Source organism: Ranitomeya variabilis, chromosome 1 (genome assembly GCF_051348905.1).
Source record: "Ranitomeya variabilis isolate aRanVar5 chromosome 1, aRanVar5.hap1, whole genome shotgun sequence".
Taxonomy (NCBI): Eukaryota; Metazoa; Chordata; class Amphibia; order Anura; family Dendrobatidae; genus Ranitomeya; species Ranitomeya variabilis.
The window spans coordinates 472,279,992-472,300,336 of record NC_135232.1 but is presented as its reverse complement, the minus strand read 5'-3'; the positions used below and the strand labels follow the sequence as shown (position 1 = coordinate 472,300,336).

The 20,345-nt window shown below is 43.5% G+C and overlaps 1 protein-coding gene across 5 annotated transcripts in view; it reads right to left on the bottom strand.

Annotated features, from left to right (window-relative positions):
- The window catches only part of TMOD1 (tropomodulin 1), a 123,225-nt gene that overhangs the window by 16,881 nt on the left and 85,999 nt on the right, over nucleotides 1-20,345 (bottom strand). For all 5 annotated transcript variants that reach the window (XM_077250687.1, XM_077250681.1, XM_077250672.1 and 2 more), the window contains 3 exons: nucleotides 11,170-11,259; nucleotides 9,398-9,528; nucleotides 3,673-3,780 (listed from right to left, as the gene is read on the bottom strand). In XM_077250687.1, coding sequence (XP_077106802.1) covers nucleotides 3,673-3,780; nucleotides 9,398-9,528; nucleotides 11,170-11,259 — 329 coding nt within the window. The remainder of the gene's footprint in view (nucleotides 1-3,672; nucleotides 3,781-9,397; nucleotides 9,529-11,169; nucleotides 11,260-20,345) is intronic.

Genomic DNA, 20,345 nt, shown 5'->3' with positions numbered 1-20,345 from the left:
AATTATAATAGGGATTTTCGTATAAAGCTGCATGATCCGGTCATCAGCCCGTGTGTTTAAGTGCAATAGTCAAGTATCAAGTGCAGTTATCATGTGCATGGAGGGTGTGGAGACAGATGGATAGTAGGGTGCAGATTTAGAATAATATTTGGAAGGAGGGAACAGGGCAAAGTTAGTTTACTGAGTAGTTGATGTGGTAGGCTTGTTTGAAGAGATGGGTTTTTAGAGCACGCTTGAATAGGTCGGGGCTAGGTATCAATCTGATCGTCTGGGGAAGTGCATTCCAGAGAGCTGGCGCAGCACGAGAGAAGTCTTGTAGACGGAGGTGCGAGGTACGGATTACGGGGGATGTTAGCCTTAGGTCATTTGTAGAACGGAGGGCACGTGTAGGGCGATAGAGATGAGAGAGGAGATATAAGGCAGTGCAGAACTGTGGAGGGCTTTGTGGGTGAGAGAGATGAGTTTATACTGGACCCTGTAGCGAATGGGTAGCCAGTGTAATGACTGGCACAAGATGGAGGCATCGGTGAAGCGGTTGGACAGAAATATGACCCTGGCTGCCGCATTCAAGATGGATTGGAGAGGAGAAAGTTTGTTAAGAGGGAGACCGATCAGAAGAGAGTTGCAGTAGTCCAGACGAGAATGAATAAGAGCGACAGTAAGAGTCTTAGCAGTTTCAAAGGTGAGAAAAGGTCGGATTCTGGAGATGTTTTTAAGATGCAGGTGACAAGAGCGAGTGAGTGATCGGATATAGGGAGTAAAGGAAAGATCGGTGTCGAATGTGACCCCAAGACAGCGGGCATGCTGCTTGGGAGTTATGGTTGAACCCTCCAGGGTAATTTCGATGTTGGGAAGAGTGAGGTTAGTAGAAGGGAGAAACACAAGAAGTTCCGTTTTGGAGAGATTTAGTTTCAGATAGAGGGAGGACATGATGTTAGAGACAGCAGACAGACAATCCTTGGTATTTTGAATTAGGGTAGGGGTGATGACAGGGGAAGAAGTGTATAATTGGGTGTCATCAGCATAGAGATGATGACTCTCTAGAGTCATAGAGAGATGCGCATTAGCGCAGTAATTGATGCAAAAGGAGCCCCAACCAAGTATTGAGTGCATTACTGAACATACATTTCAGTAGGCCAACATTTCGGATTTTAAAATAATTTTTCAAGCTGGTGTTATAACGTATTCTAATGACTTTTGTGTTTTCATTGGCTGTAAGCCATAATCATCAACATAAACAGAAATAAACACTTGAAATAGATAACTATGAGTTTCACTTTTTGTACTGAAGAACTGAAATAAATTAGCTTTTTGATGATATTCTAATTTTGTGAGAAGCACTTGTATGTGCTCGCAATCTGAAATTTGACTATTTTTTTACATATAGAGCAGTTACTGATATATATCACATATTGAGTATTGCAATTTATGTAACTTTTAATATCATAACTGCAATAGAACACAAACCTGGCTCTTGTGTAAAGGGTTCAACAAATGTGGTGGCAGAAGATGTAGAACGCGCACATATGCAGGAAATACTAACATTTTTCACAATCAAGATAATTCTTGCAATTATAATATTAAAAGTTACATAAATTGCAATACTCAAGTTGTGATACCTATCATTAATTGCACTACATGTCAAAAAATGTACGTTGGATACACATCATGATAACTTAAATCTCGTATATCCAAATGTCACAGGTATTATCAGTACCAACACTGCAACCCGCACTATATCACAAGCATCAAAACATTTTATTTCACAACATAATAGACAAATTTCTTCATTGCAGTTTTTTGGCATAGAAAAAGTCATTAGACATGATAGGAGTGGAAATCATGTCAGGCGACTATGCTTTTTGGATCTAAAATTTAGACACCCCTGTGCCTTTTGGTTTAAATATGCACAGGGAAATTATGTTTCACTATTAATTATTTCTCACACATAAACAGGATTAATTTTTAATTGTAAATCAGATATTTTTATTTCTGTTTTGTAATGTATTTGCATTTTCTTTGTATACACAGGAATTGCACATTTATCTGAGTTTTTCCATTTCAGATTGCGAGCACATATCCTACACAACATACTGGGCTGAAACACCTGCATGTAATTACAGCCAGCATTTAGTGTTTGCTCACACCCTGGCATGAGAGCTGTGACAAAGAATGTCGGAGTTGCATTCGAAACGCATGGCATTGCCTGTGTCTACCCCTTCAACGCACCCTCCAGGGATGTAACATTTTAAGAATTTTTTCAAAATAAACGCATTAGTTTTACCTAGAGCTGGATACAAGATTTTTTCCTCTGGACTAATCACCTCTGGACTAATCATGTCTCTATGGTCCCAGGACAGCCATTAAAACTATGTTTTCTCTGAAATATCATAGAGTTTCACACAAGATTTTCCTGGCTGCAATTGTACATCCAGGCTCTGTTTCATGTCGCTCATGGTTGAGGTAGCATGAATCCAATGACAGGCACCCTTTAACTCTACACGAGGCATAGGGTAAGGCTACGATCACACTCAGTGTCGGACTGGGGTACTAAGAGCCCACCAGTAACGAACTTCAGGACCCGACTTTTCAACTACATGCAAATGTGACATTATCCTCCATCACTAATTTCTATAACAATGAACTAGGCAGATTGATAAATGGATAAGATCCTGCCTTTGTACACAGTGATTCAAGTACATACTGTAGTTCCAAGTACTGCTCATGTAAGAAGGTGGTGGCCCACTCCTGCACAGGAGGATTCCCCTGTTCTCTTGTCAGCTAGTCAAAGCATTGTCACACTATCAGTATTTGGTGAGTATTTTACATCAGTATGTGTAAGCCAAAACCAGGAGTGGAACAATAAGGGTACCGTCTCACAGTGGCACTTTTGTCGCTACGAAAGCACGATCCATGACGTTCCAGCGATATAGTTACGATATCGCTGTGTCTGACACGCAGCAGCGATCAGGGACCCTGCTGAGAATTGTACGTCGTAGCAGATCGTTTGGAACTTTCTTTCGTCGCTGGATCTCCTGCTGTCATCGTTGGATCGGTGTGTGTGACACCGATCCAACGATGCGTTCGCTTGTAACCAAGGTAAACATCGGGTTACTAAGCGCAGGGCCGTGCTTAGTAACCCGATGTTTACCCTGGTTACCGTCATAAATGTAAAAAAAAACAAACAGTACATACTCACATTCCGGTGTCCGTCAGGTCCCTTGCCGTCTGCTTCCCGCACTGACTGACTCCCGGCCGTAAAGTGAAAGCAGAGCACAGCGGTGACGTCACTCAACGCTCACTCTGTTGGCACTATTACAGTCTATGGCCTTGTTGGTACATACGCACAAATCAAATTTAGTGGAGGGTTCGGACATAAGCCCCGACAAGACAAACGGGTGTCAAAACGTTGTGTGAAAGAACATGTACAGTAGGAATTCTTTTGTAAGATCATGGGGGTCCTACACCCTGTAGACCATTGACCAACTATTAACAGTGTAAACAGTGTGTGGAGCAGAACAGCACAGCACAGTGCACTATCTAGTGGACTATTCTTTTCCATAGAAGATAACAGCTAATAGGTAACCAATAAAGATATGTTATCAATATACTAGCAGTAGACAAACCTCCTTAATGCCTTTACTAAAATGGCAGTTACGTTTGATTACTTACAAATGCAACAGGATCATTGCTCCTTGTTCCCACAATGCTGAACTTCTTCACATAAGTGTTATTCTTCATTGCTTCAGCATAATCTTTTAATGTAAGTATAGGAATGTTCTAGAAATGGAATACCAGTTGGAAAAAATGAATGATGATCATTTTGATGTAAAGTTATTTGTATCTTTGAGATATGCAGTACTATTAATACACAAATTATCTGCAAGCACTAATAAGTCTAAGTGGGTTCATAAAATTGGAGTATTAGAAAATACATCACAGCTAATCTTTTAGGGTATGTGCCCACAATCTACAGGGTGTGCCATTTATATGAATACACCTAAATACAGTAAAATGGGAATGGTTGGTGATATCAACTTCCTGTTTGTGGCACATTAGTATATGTGAGGAAACTGTTCATGTAGGAATGCTCTGACCTAACACCCATAATGTGGTGGTGCACCATCTTGGGTGTCAGGTCTGAACATTCCTACATGAACAGTTTCCTGCAAAATAGATTGGTCATCGAGGGCCAGTTGAATGGCCACCAAGATCTCCCGATTTGAACCCCTTAGACTTTTATCTTTGGAGTTATCTGAAGGCAATTGCCAATGCTGTGAAGATACGAGATGTGCAGCATCTGAAACAATGGATACTGGAAGCCTGTGCTAGCATTTCTTCTGCAGTGTTGCTATCAGTGTGTTAAGAGTGGGAGAAGAGGGTTGCATTGACAATCCAACACAATGGGCAGCAGTTTGAACACATTTCTAAGTGGTCATAAACTTGTAAATAACTCATGATAGAAAAAAGTTATGTTAAAACCAAGCACGCCATTGTTTTTCTTGTGTAATTCTCAATAAGTTTGATGTGTCACATGACCCTCTTCCCATTGAAAAAAATAAAGTTGGATCCAAAATGGCAGACTTCAAAATGTCCGCCATGGTCACCACCCATCTTGAAAAGTTTTCCCCCTCTCATGTACTAATGTTCCACAAACAGGAAGTTGATATCACCAACCATTCCCATTTTATTCAGGCGTATCCATATAAATGGCCCATCCTGTAGAATAGCAGCGTTTTGGATACAGCTCACCTGCAAAGTATACAAAATACTGCGTCGTAGGTTTCAAGCACAGTGGATGGGATTTCTATAAATCCCATACCAACTGTGCTTCAATTTGACACTGCGTAAACTCACCCACGGTGGGATTTCCGAGCCACCGCATGTCAATTGTCTGCAGCGGAGATGCTAGTCTCCGCTGTGTAGTGTCACCCATATCCATTCATTGCATGCTCTAAATCCGCATGATTCAGTGAACATATGCAGATTTAACTGAGTGATTAGAGCGCAGCATTTTGGATGCACCGAAAATACTCAGCGTCCAAATCGCTGTTATATCCTGATCGTGGGGTATGTAGCCTAACAGAATCTGAGCTGTATGGAAGCGAGGCCATGCCCACTGGCTAGGAGTATATACAGTATACTCATAAATACCCTTCATTCCCGAGTCAGAAACTGGCGACTAAGTTCATAAGTCTACAGTCACACAGCGTGTGACCGGACAACCATTTTAAGCAAGGTCTATGCACACAATAATGCAGAAAGAATCATTTAGAGAGAGAATAAGTAATGAAACATTCACCTATTTTTACTGCAGATTTATCCGGCTGAAAATGCAGGGTTTTTTTAAATTTGTATTCAGTTCTACCCTTCTTTCTATCGCATAGCAGACATAATATAGCCTATGCATCCTTGTTTTGAAGACCACCAAAGAAAAGCGAAGTTGCGCAAACTTGGTCAAAATCATGGAATAAACTCATAAATTTTTATGAACAGATCCATGACCTGAGTGGCAACAAATCGGCGTTGCATCCGTGCTGTCTGTTAAAGACCAAGGATGTGTGGAGTCAGCCAGGGCCGGCCCGAACGTATAGGCGAACTAGGCGGCCGCCTAGGGCGCCGACCCTAAGGGGGCGCCAGACAAAAAATAGAAAAAAATTATAAAAAATCTTTTCAAAAGGCAAAAGGTGTATGGAGCGGAGCTGAATGTGTATGAGGTGTATGGAGCAGAGCCGTGTATGTATGAGGTGTACAGAGCGGAGCCGTGTGTATGAGGTGTACGGAGCGGAGTCGTGTGTATGAGGTGTATGGAGCGGCGCTAAATGTGTATGAGGTGTATGGAGTGGAGCACGTGTGTACGGAGCGCAGCCGCGTGTGTAGGAGTAGCTATGTGTGGCCATTATACGGTACGAAGTATCATGTGCGGCCAATATACAGTATGGAGCATCATGTGTGGCCATTATACAGTATGGAGCATCATGTGTGGCCATTATACAGTATGGAGCATCATGTGTGGCCATTATACAGTATGGAGCATCATGTGTGGCCATTATACAGTATGGATCATCATGTGTGGCCATTATACAGTATGGAGCACTGTGTGGTCTTTTTTTTTGTTTATAATTATTCTTTATGAAACAGTGGGATCAGCAGTGCTAAATGGGTGTGGTTGGGATGTGGATATGGGTGTGGCTAGTTATGAATGGGTGTGACCAGAGGCGTGGCCTAAAAATTGCCGCTGCGCGCAAAGCGCACCACAAACTTTGTCCCTCTTTCCCATCTTCAAAAGTTGGGAGGTATGTTAAGGCTGTGTGCACACGTAGCAGATTTTTTTGCGTTTTTTTCACGGTTTTTCGCTATAGAAACGCTATAAAACCGCGAAAAAAACGCTAACATTAAGCATCCTATGTAACAGATTGCAATCCGCATTTTTTGTGCACATGCTGCATTTTTTTCCTGAGCGGAATCGCAATCCAGAAAAAAACGCAGCATGTTCATTAAAATTGCAGAATCGCGGCGATTCTGCACACATAGGAGTGCATTGATCTGCTTACTTCGCGCACGGGGCTGTGCACACCATGCGGGAAGTAAGCAGATCAAGTGCGGTTGGTACCCAGGGTGGAGGAGAGGAGACTCTCCTCCACGGACTGGGCACCATATAAGTGGTAAAAAAAAAAGAATTAAAATAAAAAATAGCGATATACTCACCTTCTGGCGGCCCGACCTTCTCAGCGTCTTCCGAGGTGTGTGTGAAGGACCTGCGATGACGTCGCGGTCACATGACAGCGATGACGTCGCGGTCACGTGACCGCTACGTCAATGGAAGGTCCTGAACACACAGCATTAGGAACGGACGCCGCTGAGGTGAGTATAACCTTTTTTTTTATTTTTTTTATTATTTTTAACATTCTACCTTTTACTATAGATGCTGCATAGGCTGCATCTATAGTAAAAAGTTGGTCACACTTGTCAAACACTATGTTTGACAAGTGTGACCAACCTGTCAGTCAGTTTTCCAAGCGATGCTACAGATCGCTTGGAAAACGCTAGCATTCTGCAAGCTAATTATGCTTGCAAAATGCTAGTTTTCTGCGGGTATATGCATGCTAATTCTGCATGGAAATTTCCGCGGCAATTCTGCAACGTGTGAACTTAGCCTAAAAGTAGTAGGGGCGCAACAAAATAGTTTCACCTAGGGCGCCGTAATCTCTCGGGCCCGCCCTGGAGTCAGCAATAGAATGAGAGAGAGATTACAGTACAGAGCCTCCTGTACTTATTTAGTTTAATAGAACTGTATTATAGGTACACTTTCCTATAACACATTTCTATTTAAAATCCTAAACAGCCATCAGATGATAAGCAGCGTTTTCCAACCACCCACAAAATTCCCGTACAATCTGTATGATGGAAGGCGTTACATCTCCACCATGAACAATAACAAACTTAAAAAGGCCACCATTTAAAAATCCTGCATTTTGAGGGATGTCTCAAGCATTTGGAATAACCAAAAATGTCCATTATTTTAAACTATGTAAAAACATCTTTTTGGAAAAGCTGTACTTAACAACCGTGGGTGTCAGTAAAACTTATTTCTGTGTATCAGAATATTCATCATTAATATACTGTGTGCATGTTGCACAACCATGATTTTTGGGAACATAACAATAACAAAAGTTTTTGTTAAAAAACACATAAAATATATCTGTGAAGTTTTAATGATGTTTTAGGACTCTTAAACTATGCGAATTAATCTAACTGTCCTATGCAGGACAATTGGCTATAAATGAAGCAGTAGATACTGCAGTGGCTTTAGCCTTTAATGTGCTGAGATCTTCACAATTTTTAGTCCATGTCAGGCCTGTAATTGACATCATATGTAGACCACAAATATGAGAATCAAAATCAGAAAACAAATCCAGAATATTGCCTTGACTGATATGGCAAGATTTATTTTGCAAATTATGGTGGAAAATAAGTATTTGGTCACCTAAAAACATGCAAGATTTCTGGCTCTCACAGACCTGTAACTTCCTCTTTTAGAGGCTCCTCTGTCCTCCTCTCATTACCTGTAGTAATGACACCTGTTTGAACTTGTTATCAGTATAAAAGACACCTGTCCCTAACCTCAAACAGTCACACTCCAAACTCCACTAAGGTGAAGACCAAAGAGCTGTCGAACCTGGTCCCTGCACCAGGCTGGGAAGACTGAATCTGCAATAGGCAAGCAGCTTGGTGTGATGAAATAACAGTGGGAAAAATGGAAGACATACAAGACCACTGATAATCTCTGTCAATCTGGGGCTCCATGCAAGATCTCACCCCATGGGGGCAAAATGATCACAAGAACGGTGAGTAAAAATCCCAGAACTACATGGGGGGACCTAGTGAATGACCTGCTGGGACCACCGAAACAAAGGTTACCATCAGTAACACACTACACCGCCAGGGACTCAGATCCTGCAGTGCCAGACATGTCCCCCTGCTTAAGCCAGTACATGTCCAGGCACATCTGAAGTTTGCTAGAGAGCATTTGGATTATCCAAAAGAGTATTGGGATATTATCTTATGGTCTGATGAAACCAAAGTAGAACTGTTTGGAAGAAACAAAACTCATCATGTTTGGAGGAGACATAATGCTGAGTTGCATCCAAAGAACACCATACCTACTGTGAAGCATGGGGGTGGCAACATCATGCTTTGGGGCTGTTTCTCTGCAAAGGGACCAGGACGACTGATCCGTGTACATGAAAGAATGAATGGGGCCATGTATCGTGAGACTTTGAGTGCAATTCTCCTTCCATCAGCAAGGGCATTGAAGATGAAACGTGGATGGGTCTTTCAGCATGATAATGATCCCAAGAACACCGCCAGGGCAACGAAGGAGTGGCTTCGTAAGAAGCATATGAAGGTCTTGGAGTGGCCTAGCCAGTCTCCAGATCTCAACCCCATAGAAAACCTTTGGAGGGAGTTGAAAGTCCGTGTTGCCCAGCGACAGGCCCAAAACATCACTGCTCTAGAGGAGTTCTGCATGGAGGAAAGGGCCAACATACCACCAATAGTGTGTGCCAACCTTGTGAAGACTTACAGAAAACGTTTGACCTCTGTCATTGCAAACAAAGGGTATATAACAAAATATTGAGATGAACTTTTGTTAATGACCAAATACTTATTTTCCACCATAATTTGCAAAATAAATCTTGCCAAATCAGACAAGGCGATTTTCTGGATTTGTTTTCTCATTTTGACTCTCATAGTTGTGGTCTACCTATGATGTCAATTACAGGCCTCTCTCATCTTTTTAAGTGGGAGAACTTGCACAATTGGGGGCTGACTAAATACTTTTTCCCCACTGTATGTTATAATTGTATAACATGCATTAAAGCTTAAGACTATGTACCCTTATATTGTTAAGATTTACGTCCTCTAGGTCAGGATCATTGTTTTTTATCCGTTCCAATGTTTCCTCCACATCTGTTGAATTAGGTTCTTCATCAGGAACAGTCTTATATTGTGTTGGCTTAATCACACCTATATAAAGATTAGCACATACCAACAGACATAAAAGAAAAGTCCAATATACCCAGAGTTTATTAACCCAAATTCAATCTTTATTAGTTAGAGGGAATTAAAAAATAACAATAAAACTAAGTGATGCTATGAATATGTGAGGATATATAATATGTCTTTACACCAGCTAGATACAGAGAACCCAGTAGTGCTAATACAACTATAAGGTAACACCTTGCAATACAGTCACTTAAAATATACATCTATACAGACCAGGTCCGGTTGAGATTCGATCCTCGGGCAAGTAACACAGCAGTTTGAATTAATTCAACCAGTGATGCCAGCTAGGAAGAATGGGCAGGATTATGGGGGGGGGGAAGGGTTGACTATTCATTTTGCATTTACATATCGCATATTATAACTATGTTACTTACCAGAGGATCGCATTGCAATCCTTGGACTGGCCATCTGCTCTACTGACATGAGCGTGACAGCTGTCACTATCAGGTCAGGAGAGCAGACAGTCAGTCCGAGGATTGCAATGTGATCCTTGTGCATACAGCAGCCTGACAGAATCAGTGACGCCAGAGCACAGTTGTGGGTGAAGTACTGTATGAGCGGGAGGAGGGGTGAATATTCATTTTCCATTTACATATCATTGACTTGCTGGCGCAAGACAATAAATTTGTCCGGGGCTTACCTCAACACAATGGGTCCACATACAGAAACACAAGTTACATATCCTGCAGGGGCTGCCAAGCTCTATTTCAGGATACTATTAGTATACTACCCAAAAGTGAACTGACATATTGCCTTTAAACTCTTATTTGGGCTGCTGGCAGAATGAGGTGACATGCCATATGTAAAATAGAGACCTGTCTCAGAGGATGCAGAAAAATGTACAGAACTTCTGCGAGCAGCATTAGCCAGAGTTCACATTGGCACCTGATGGTAAAGCAACATGACCAAAATATCATCAATGTTTAGACTCATATTGTCAAGACTCGAACCCAGCAGCTCTTGTACACCAGTCAGCAGCTCTTCCCTCTGAGCTATTCAGCTCGCTGGACATTTGCTTGCTAAACCAAATACTATTACCTGTGTTGTTTCTGATTGTCTCCATCCTGAGTTCCTGATTGGCTCCACCCTGATTGAACATCCTACTTAAACCTGGCATTGCACCTGCTTCCTTGCAAGATTATTGAGCTCCCAGCCTTTAGTCTAGCTTCCTTTCACTTGCTCCTTCATTCCAAGATTATACTGCTGCTACCATGTACCGACTCCTGGCTATTCCTGACGACGCTACCTGCTGATACTTTAACTACATTGCAGCTCCTGTATACCAACCCCCTGGCTATTCCTGACTACACTACCTGCCGGTGCTGCCCCTAGTGGTTGCAATAAAACTACTCCAAACCAGGTCAGTCCATAACACGTATAGTATAGCCCTTGTAATAAATCTGTGTGTTCATAAAACAATATATGCATCAAAGAAACAGAGCTAAAGACCTTTTTACACTATAACACAGCGGAAGGGGTGCAATTAAGTAGAAGTGCTGACTTTCAAGAAGAGGAGAGCATGAGCAGCTGTGCAATGTACTGTCTAAAAAGATGACAAATTATGGTGGCATTTTTATTATTAAAGTGCTGAAGCAAACTTACTGTTAAGTCCTTCTTTGTTCACTATATTGCTACTGGCGAGGGCTTCATAATACTGCTGGTTACTCATCAGCGTGTGCATTCCCAGGATAGCTGTAAGAGATCAAGATGCAATATGAAAATAAATATATATACTCACACATTAGAGTGTGGTTAGAGGTTAGAGTGCACCTGTCATTTCATTAAAATGTAAAATAAATGCATCAGTTTGTAAGCTCTGGTGTAAGTTCTGGTTTTGGAGCACATACCTGTGACATTTTCAAGCACACACTCCCTAAGTTTCCACACGGTTACCATTTAAAACTGTTCCCAAAGAATGTAATAAAAGGGCACCTGTTATGTAATTCAAATGGCAGCCTGTCATATTCATGTGTCAGGACAGGCTACAGTCTGAAGAAAGATAGTTCCTGAAACCTGAGTCTCAATGACATAGGAGCTTTATTGGAAGTAAGCATACCCCTGTGAGTGAAGGAGAAGGGCTGTGATATCAAAAGAAATAAATCTTCTACTCAGCAGTTAACCATTAGCTTGCTAATTGCATAAGTCTCTGTCACTGATATGCAAGTCTTCTTTTAACCATTAATGTGCTACAAGTCCTGGATACAAGTCCTGGAAAAACTATGCAGCTAATGAATTCTATTGAGAACTCTGCTATTAGAAGTGTAAATAAAGAGCAAAGACAACAAATTCTGGATGAAAATAGAGGAGCAAGAAAAATCAACTGCAAATTAAATAATATTAATTAATTAATAACAGGCTCAGTGATCGTACTCATAGAGTGGTAATAAATGGTTGCACATCCAATTTGAAGAGTGTTTCAAGTGGGGTACCACAAGGCTCTGTCTTGGCCCCAGCATCATACAACATTTTATAATGGTCTAGATAAGGGAACTGAAGGTAAACTAATCAAGTTAGCAGATGATGCAAAGATAGGAGGGATAGTTAACACTAGAGACGGATTCAGAAGGATCTAGATAAGGCTACTTTCACACTAGCGTCGTGCACTGCACGTCGCAATGCGACGTTGCGGTGCACCGACGCAAAATGTGAAAGCGCCGCACAACGGGGGCAACGGATGCTGTTTTTCAATGCATCTGCTTCCCCATTGTGAGGTGCGGGGAGGCGGGGGCGGAGTTCCGGCCGTGCATGTGTGGTCTGAAAAGACGGTCACTACGCACCAAAAAACGTTACATGTAACGTTTTTTGGTGGCGACGGTCCGACGCAACACGACGCCACCGTCGCACGACGGTGGCGACGTGTGGCAATGCATCGCACTGCGTCACTAATGCAAGTCTATGGAGAAAAAACGCATCCTGCAAGCACTTTTGCAGGATGCGTTTTTTCTACAAGACGACGCATAGCGACGTGCAGTGCACGACGCTAGTGTGAAAGTAGCCTAAGCTTGAACAATGGGCAGTGACTAATAGAATAGTATTTAACAGGGAGAAATGCAAGATTTTATAAAATAGAACTAAGCAACAGCACATGTGAAAAAGACTTGGGTATGCTAATAGATCACAGGCTGCACATGAGTCAACAGTGTGATGCAGCAGAACAAAATACAAGCACAGTTCTGGGATGTAAGAGAAACATAGAGTCTAGATCATGTGAAGTAATTATGCCCTTCTACTCCGTCTTTGTCAGAGCTTATCTGGCATACTGTGTCCAGTTCTGGGTACCTGTTGTGAATTCCGTTCTCGGGCTCCCTCCTGTGGTCGTGAATGGTACTTTGGTGAGTTCTGTCCTTGGACACCCTCTGGTGGCTTTGAGTGGAACTGCTGATCTTTGAGGTTGGCTTTCTCAGCTGCCCTCGTTTATTTCTGCTGCTGGCTTCCCTATTTAACTCTGCCCAGGTCGTTAGTCCATGCCAGCTGTCAATGTCTCAGTACTGGTTCAGATCTCTCTTGGAATTCTCAGCTGACCTGACTACTCCAGCAGAAGCTAAGTCCTTGCTAGTCATTTTGCTGTTCATTGGTTTTTGAATATATTTTCAGTACATGCTATGTTTCAGTCCAGCCTGCTATTATGATTTTTCCTTGCTAGCTGGAAGCTCTGGGGGTGCAGAGCTGCACCTCCACACCGTGAGTCGGTGTGGAGGTCTTTTTGGACACTCTGCGTGGTTTTTGTAGTTTTTTATACTGACCGCATAGTTCCCTTTCCTATCCTCTGTCTTTCTAGAGAAGATTTGGCCTCCTTTGCTAAAATCTGTTTCATTCCTGTGTTTGTCACTTCCCTCTTAACTCACAGTTAATATTTGTGGGGGGCTACCTCACTTTGGGGAATTTCTCTGAGGCAAGGTAGGCTGCTATTTCTATCTTTAGGGGTAGTTAGCTCTTAGGCTGTGAAGAGGCTGTTGTGAATTTGCTTTTTGCTCCCTCTAGTGGTTACTAGTTTTTTGACTCTGGTTTTTCTGTCATTCCTTTTATCCGCACCTGGGTCGTTAGTTAGGGGTGTTGCTATATAAGCTCCCTGGACCTTCAGTTCTATGCCTGGCAACGTAGTTATCAGAGCTAGTCTGCTGTGCTCTTGTCTACTGATCCTGGTTCCAGTTATATCAGCTAAGTCTGCCTTTTGCTTTTTGCTATTTGTTTTGGTTTTGTATTTTTGTCCAGCTTGTTCCAAATCTATATCCTGACCTTTGCTGGAAGCTCTAGGGGGCTGGTGTTCTCCCCCCGGACCGTTAGACGGTTCGGGGGTTCTTGAATTTCCAGTGTGGATTTTGATAGGGTTTTTGTTGACCATATAAGTTACCTTTCTTTATTCTGCTATCAGTAAGCGGGCCTCTCTGTGCTAAACCTGGTTCATTTCTGTGTTTGTCATTTCCTCTTACCTCACCGTCATTATTTGTGGGGGGCTTCTATCCAGCTTTGGGGTCCCCTTCTCTGGAGGCAAGAAAGGTCTTTGTTTTCCTCTACTAGGGGTAGCTAGATTCTCCGGCTGGCGCGTGTCATCTAGAATCAACGTAGGAATGATCCCCGGCTACTTCTAGTGTTGGCGTTAGGAGTAGATATATGGTCAACCCAGTTACCACTGCCCTATGAGCTGGATTTTTGTATTCTGCAGACTTCCACGTTCCTCTGAGACCCTCGCCATTGGGGTCATAACAGTTTGCCAGGCCAGTATTAAATGTTTAATGCATTGCAGAAGAGGGATTATAAGAAAGAAGATTCAGAGTTTTTTTTTTTTTTTTTCTTCTTCCCCTTTACCTCAGAGTGGCTATGCTTGCTGCAGACATGAATGTCCAGACCTTGATTACAAGTGTGGACCAGCTGGCTACTCGTGTGCAGGGCATACAAGACTATGTTATCAGAAATCCTAGGTCAGAACCTAAAATACCGATTCCTGAACTGTTTTCCGGAGACAGGTTTAAGTTTAGGAATTTCGTGAATAATTGTAAATTGTTTTTGTCCCTGAGACCCTGTTCATCTGGAGATTCTGCTCTGCAAGTAAAAATTGTTATTTCGTTCTTACGGGGCGACCCTCAGGATTGGGCTTTTTCGCTGGCGCCAGGAGATCCGGCATTGGCTGATCTTGATGCGTTTTTTCTGGCGCTCGGTTTACTTTATGAGGAACCCAATCTTGAGATTCAGGCAGAAAAGGCCTTGCTGGCTATGTCTCAGGGGCAGGACGAGGCTGAAGTGTATTGCCAAAAATTTCGGAAATGGTCCGTGCTGACACATTGGAACGAGTGTGCACTGGCCGCTAATTTTAGAAATGGCCTTTCTGAAGCCATTAAGAATGTTATGGTGGGTTTTCCCATTCCCACGGGTCTGAATGATACTATGGCACTGGCTATTCAAATTGACCGGCGGTTACGGGAGCGCAAAACCGCAAATTCCCTCATGGTGTTGTCTGAACAGACACCTAATTCGGTGCAATGTGATAGAAAAACCGCAAATTCCCTCATGGTGTTGTCTGAACAGACACCTGATTTAATGCAATGTGATAGAATCTTGACTAGAAATGAGCGGAAAATTCATAGACGCCAGAATGGCTTGTGCTACTACTGTGGTGATTCTACACATGTTATCTCAGCATGCTCTAAACGTATAGCTAAGGTTGTTAGTCCTGTCACCGTTGGTAATTTGCAACCTAAATTTATTCTGTCTGTAACTTTGATTTGCTCACTGTCATCTTATCCTGTCATGGCGTTTGTAGATTCAGGTGCTGCCCTGAGTCTCATGGATCTCTCATTTGCTAAGCGCTGTGGTTTTACTCTTGAACCATTAGAAAATCCTATTCCTCTTAGGGGTATTGATGCTACACCATTGGCAGCAAATAAACCGCAGTATTGGACACAGGTTACCATGTGCATGACTCCTGAACACCGTGAGGTGATACGTTTCCTGGTTTTACATAAAATGCATGATTTGGTTGTTTTAGGGCTGCCATGGTTACAGACCCATAATCCAGTCCTGGACTGGAAGGCTATGTCAGTCTCAAGTTGGGGCTGTCGTGGTATTCATGGGGATTCCCTGCCTGTGTCTATTGCTTCTTCTACGCCTTCGGAAGTTCCGGAGTATTTGTCTGATTATCAGGATGTCTTCAGTGAGTCTGAGTCCAGTGCACTGCCTCCTCATAGGGACTGTGACTGTGCTATAGATTTGATCCCGGGCAGTAAATTTCCTAAGGGAAGACTGTTTAATCTGTCGGTACCTGAACATACCGCTATGCGTTCATATATCAAGGAGTCTCTGGAGAAAGGACATATTCGTCCGTCTTCTTCCCCTCTTGGTGCGGGATTCTTTTTTGTGGCAAAAAAGGACGGATCTTTGAGACCTTGTATTGATTATCGGCTTTTGAATAAGATCACTGTCAAATTTCAGTATCCTTTACCGCTGTTGTCTGACTTGTTTGCCCGGATTAAGGGTGCCAAGTGGTTCACCAAGATAGACCTTCGTGGTGCGTACAACCTTGTGCGCATTAAGCAAGGTGATGAATGGAAAACCGCATTCAATACGCCCGAAGGTCATTTTGAGTACTTAGTGATGCCTTTTGGGCTCTCCAATGCGCCTTCAGTTTTTCAGTCCTTTATGCATGACATTTTCCGGAAGTATCTGGATAAATTTTTGATTGTTTATCTGGATGATATTTTGGTTTTTTCTGATAATTGGGATTCGCATGTGGAGCAGGTCAGGTTGGTCTTTAAAATTTTGCGTGAAAATTCTTTGTTTGTCAAGGGCTCAAAGTGTCTCTTTGGTGTACAGAAGGTTCCCTTTTTGGGGTTCATTTTTTCCCCTTCTGCTGTGGAGATGGACCCAGTCAAGGTCCGAGCTATTCTTGATTGGACTCAGCCCTCGTCAGTTAAGAGTCTTCAGAAGTTCTTGGGCTTCGCTAACTTCTACCGTCGTTTTATCGCTAATTTTTCTAGCATTGTGAAACCTTTGACGGATATGACCAAGAAGGGCTCCGATGTAGCTAACTGGGCTCCTGCTGCCGTGGAGGCTTTCCAGGAGTTGAAACGCCGGTTTACTTCGGCGCCTGTTTTGTGCCAGCCTGACGTCTCACTTCCCTTTCAGGTTGAGGTGGATGCTTCGGAGATTGGGGCAGGGGCCGTTTTGTCGCAGAGAGGCCCTGGTTGCTCTGTTATGAAACCTTGTGCCTTTTTCTCTAGGAAGTTTTCGCCTGCCGAGCGAAATTATGATGTGGGCAATCGGGAGTTGTTGGCCATGAAATGGGCATTTGAGGAGTGGCGTCATTGGCTCGAGGGTGCTAAGCATCGTGTGGTGGTCTTGACTGATCACAAAAATCTGATGTATCTCGAGTCTGCTAAACGCCTTAATCCGAGACAGGCCCGCTGGTCATTGTTTTTCTCCCGCTTTGATTTTGTTGTCTCGTATTTACCAGGTTCAAAGAATGTGAAGGCCGATGCTCTTTCTAGGAGCTTTGTGCCTGATGCTCCTGGAGTCACTGATCCTGTTGGTATTCTTAAAGATGGAGTTATCTTGTCAGCTATTTCTCCGGATCTGCGACGTGTGTTGCAGAGATTTCAGGCTGATAGGCCTGAGTCTTGTCCACCTGACAGACTGTTTGTCCCGGATAAGTGGACCAGCAGAGTCATTTCCGAGGTTCATTCCTCGGTGTTGGCAGGTCACCCGGGAATTTTTGGCACCAGAGATCTGGTGGCCAGGTCCTTTTGGTGGCCTTCCTTGTCAAGGGATGTGCGGTCATTTGTGCAGTCCTGTGGGACTTGTGCTCGAGCTAAGCCTTGCTGTTCTCGTGCCAGCGGTTTGCTCTTGCCCTTGCCTGTCCCGAAGAGACCTTGGACACATATCTCCATGGATTTCATTTCTGATCTTCCGCTATCTCAGGGCATGTCCGTTATCTGGGTGATATGTGATCGCTTCTCCAAGATGGTCCATTTGGTTCCTTTGCCTAAACTGCCTTCCTCTTCCGATCTGGTTCCTGTGTTTTTCCAGAACGTGGTTCGTTTGCACGGCATCCCTGAGAATATTGTGTCAGACAGAGGATCCCAGTTCGTTTCCAGGTTCTGGCGATCCTTTTGTAGTAGGATGGGCATTGATTTGTCGTTTTCGTCTGCTTTCCATCCTCAGACTAATGGACAGACGGAGCGAACCAATCAGACTTTGGAGGCTTATTTGAGGTGTTTTGTCTCTGCTGATCAGGACGATTGGGTGACATTCTTGCCGTTGGCTGAGTTTGCCCTTAATAATCGGGCTAGTTCCGCCACCTTGGTTTCGCCTTTTTTCTGCAACTCTGGTTTCCATCCTCGCTTTTCTTCGGGTCATGTGGAGCCTTCTGACTGTCCTGGGGTGGATTCTGTGGTGGATAGGTTGCAGCAGATCTGGAATCATGTGGTGGACAACTTGAAGTTGTCACAGGAGAAGGCTCAGCGCTTTGCCAACCGCCGTCGCGGTGTGGGTCCCCGACTACGCGTTGGGGATTTGGTATGGCTTTCTTCCCGCTTTGTTCCTATGAAGGTCTCCTCTCCCAAATTTAAACCTCGTTTTATTGGGCCTTACAAGATATTGGAAATCCTTAATCCTGTATCTTTTCGTCTGGATCTTCCTGTGTCGTTTGCTATTCACAATGTATTTCATAGGTCCTTGTTGCGGCGGTACATTGTGCCTGTAGTTCCTTCTGCTGAGCCTCCTGCTCCGGTGTTGGTTGAGGGCGAGTTGGAGTACGTGGTGGAGAAGATCTTGGATTCTCGCCTCTCCAGGCGGAGGCTTCAGTACCTGGTCAAGTGGAAGGGCTATGGTCAGGAGGATAATTCCTGGGTGGTCGCCTCTGATGTTCATGCGGCCGATTTAGTTCGTGCCTTTCATGCCGCTCATCCTGATCGCCCTGGTGGTCGTGGTGAGGGTTCGGTGACCCCTCACTAAGGGGGGGGGGTACTGTTGTGAATTTGCTTTTTGCTCCCTCTAGTGGTTACTAGTTTTTTGACTCTGGTTTTTCTGTCATTCCTTTTATCCGCACCTGGGTCGTTAGTTAGGGGTGTTGCTATATAAGCTCCCTGGACCTTCAGTTCTATGCCTGGCAACGTAGTTATCAGAGCTAGTCTGCTGTGCTCTTGTCTACTGATCCTGGTTCCAGTTATATCAGCTAAGTCTGCCTTTTGCTTTTTGCTATTTGTTTTGGTTTTGTATTTTTGTCCAGCTTGTTCCAAATCTATATCCTGACCTTTGCTGGAAGCTCTAAGGGGCTGGTGTTCTCCCCCCGGACCGTTAGACGGTTCGGGGGTTCTTGAATTTCCAGTGTGGATTTTGATAGGGTTTTTGTTGACCATATAAGTTACCTTTCTTTATTCTGCTATCAGTAAGCGGGCCTCTCTGTGCTAAACCTGGTTCATTTCTGTGTTTGTCATTTCCTCTTACCTCACCGTCATTATTTGTGGGGGGCTTCTATCCAGCTTTGGGGTCCCCTTCTCTGGAGGCAAGAAAGGTCTTTGTTTTCCTCTACTAGGGGTAGCTAGATTCTCCGGCTGGCGCGTGTCATCTAGAATCAACGTAGGAATGATCCCCGGCTACTTCTAGTGTTGGCGTTAGGAGTAGATATATGGTCAACCCAGTTACCACTGCCCTATGAGCTGGATTTTTGTATTCTGCAGACTTCCACGTTCCTCTGAGACCCTCGCCATTGGGGTCATAACAAGAGGCGTCTAGTGTGTGTGTGATAGGATTAGGGATTGCGGTCAGTAGAGTTACCACTTCCTCAGAGTTTGTCCCAGGTTTTCTGTTTTAACCATCAGGTCACTTTGGGTGCTCCTAACCACCAGGTCATAACAGGTACCACATTAAAAACATGAAAAACTGGACCAAGTTCAGAGAACAGCTACCAGGATGGTGAGTGGACTGCAAACTATGTCCTACAAGGAATGGTTAAAGGATCTGATAATGTTTAGCTTGCAGAAAAGAAGGCTCATAGGAGACTTAATGGTTTTCTACAAATATCTGAAGGGATGTCACAGTGTAGAAGGATGATCGTTATTCTCATTTGTACATGGAAGCACGAGAAGCAATGGAATGAAACTGAAATGGAGACGATACAAATTAAATATTCGAAAAAACTTTTTGACAGTGAGGGAGATCAATAAGTGGAACAGGCTGCCATGAGAGGTGGTGAGTGTCTTGTTCCGCTTGTTTGCCTGCTGTCCTGTGTACACTGCTGTCCTATTCCTTGCTGAATCACTTGCCATCCAGCTCTGCTGTGCCACTGGCATTGGTCCATGTTGACCACCCAGACGGTTGAGAGAATCTACCTCAACAAGTGAGCCACATACAATCTCAGTTTAATCAGTTCATGAACCCAAATAAAACAAAAACAGATTGTATGTAGGATGTAGAACATGTAGCTGTTTTTAAGAAGAGGGCTGATCCAGTCCTGAAACACATAAATAAAATACTTGAATTCTACCCTCATGCTTGGAGCAAGCATCTTTTTTTAAAGTCTTTTTATTGAAAGATACCACAGAATAATACAACATGTATATACCAACAGTTAGCACTGCGCAGCTCGCCACAGGGCGATTATAGGCTGTGATCCAGATGCTTGCACTGGTGTGCCAAACGGCCAGTCCCTGATTGTAGGCTGGCTGTCTCATTTGGTATTACCGCACCTGTGTAGTCTTCATCTTTACTTGGGCACGCTGCACCATGATAGTGCATTTGATTTGAGGCCTAGACAGGTAAGCATCTTTGCTTGTTTTTTTGGTGTT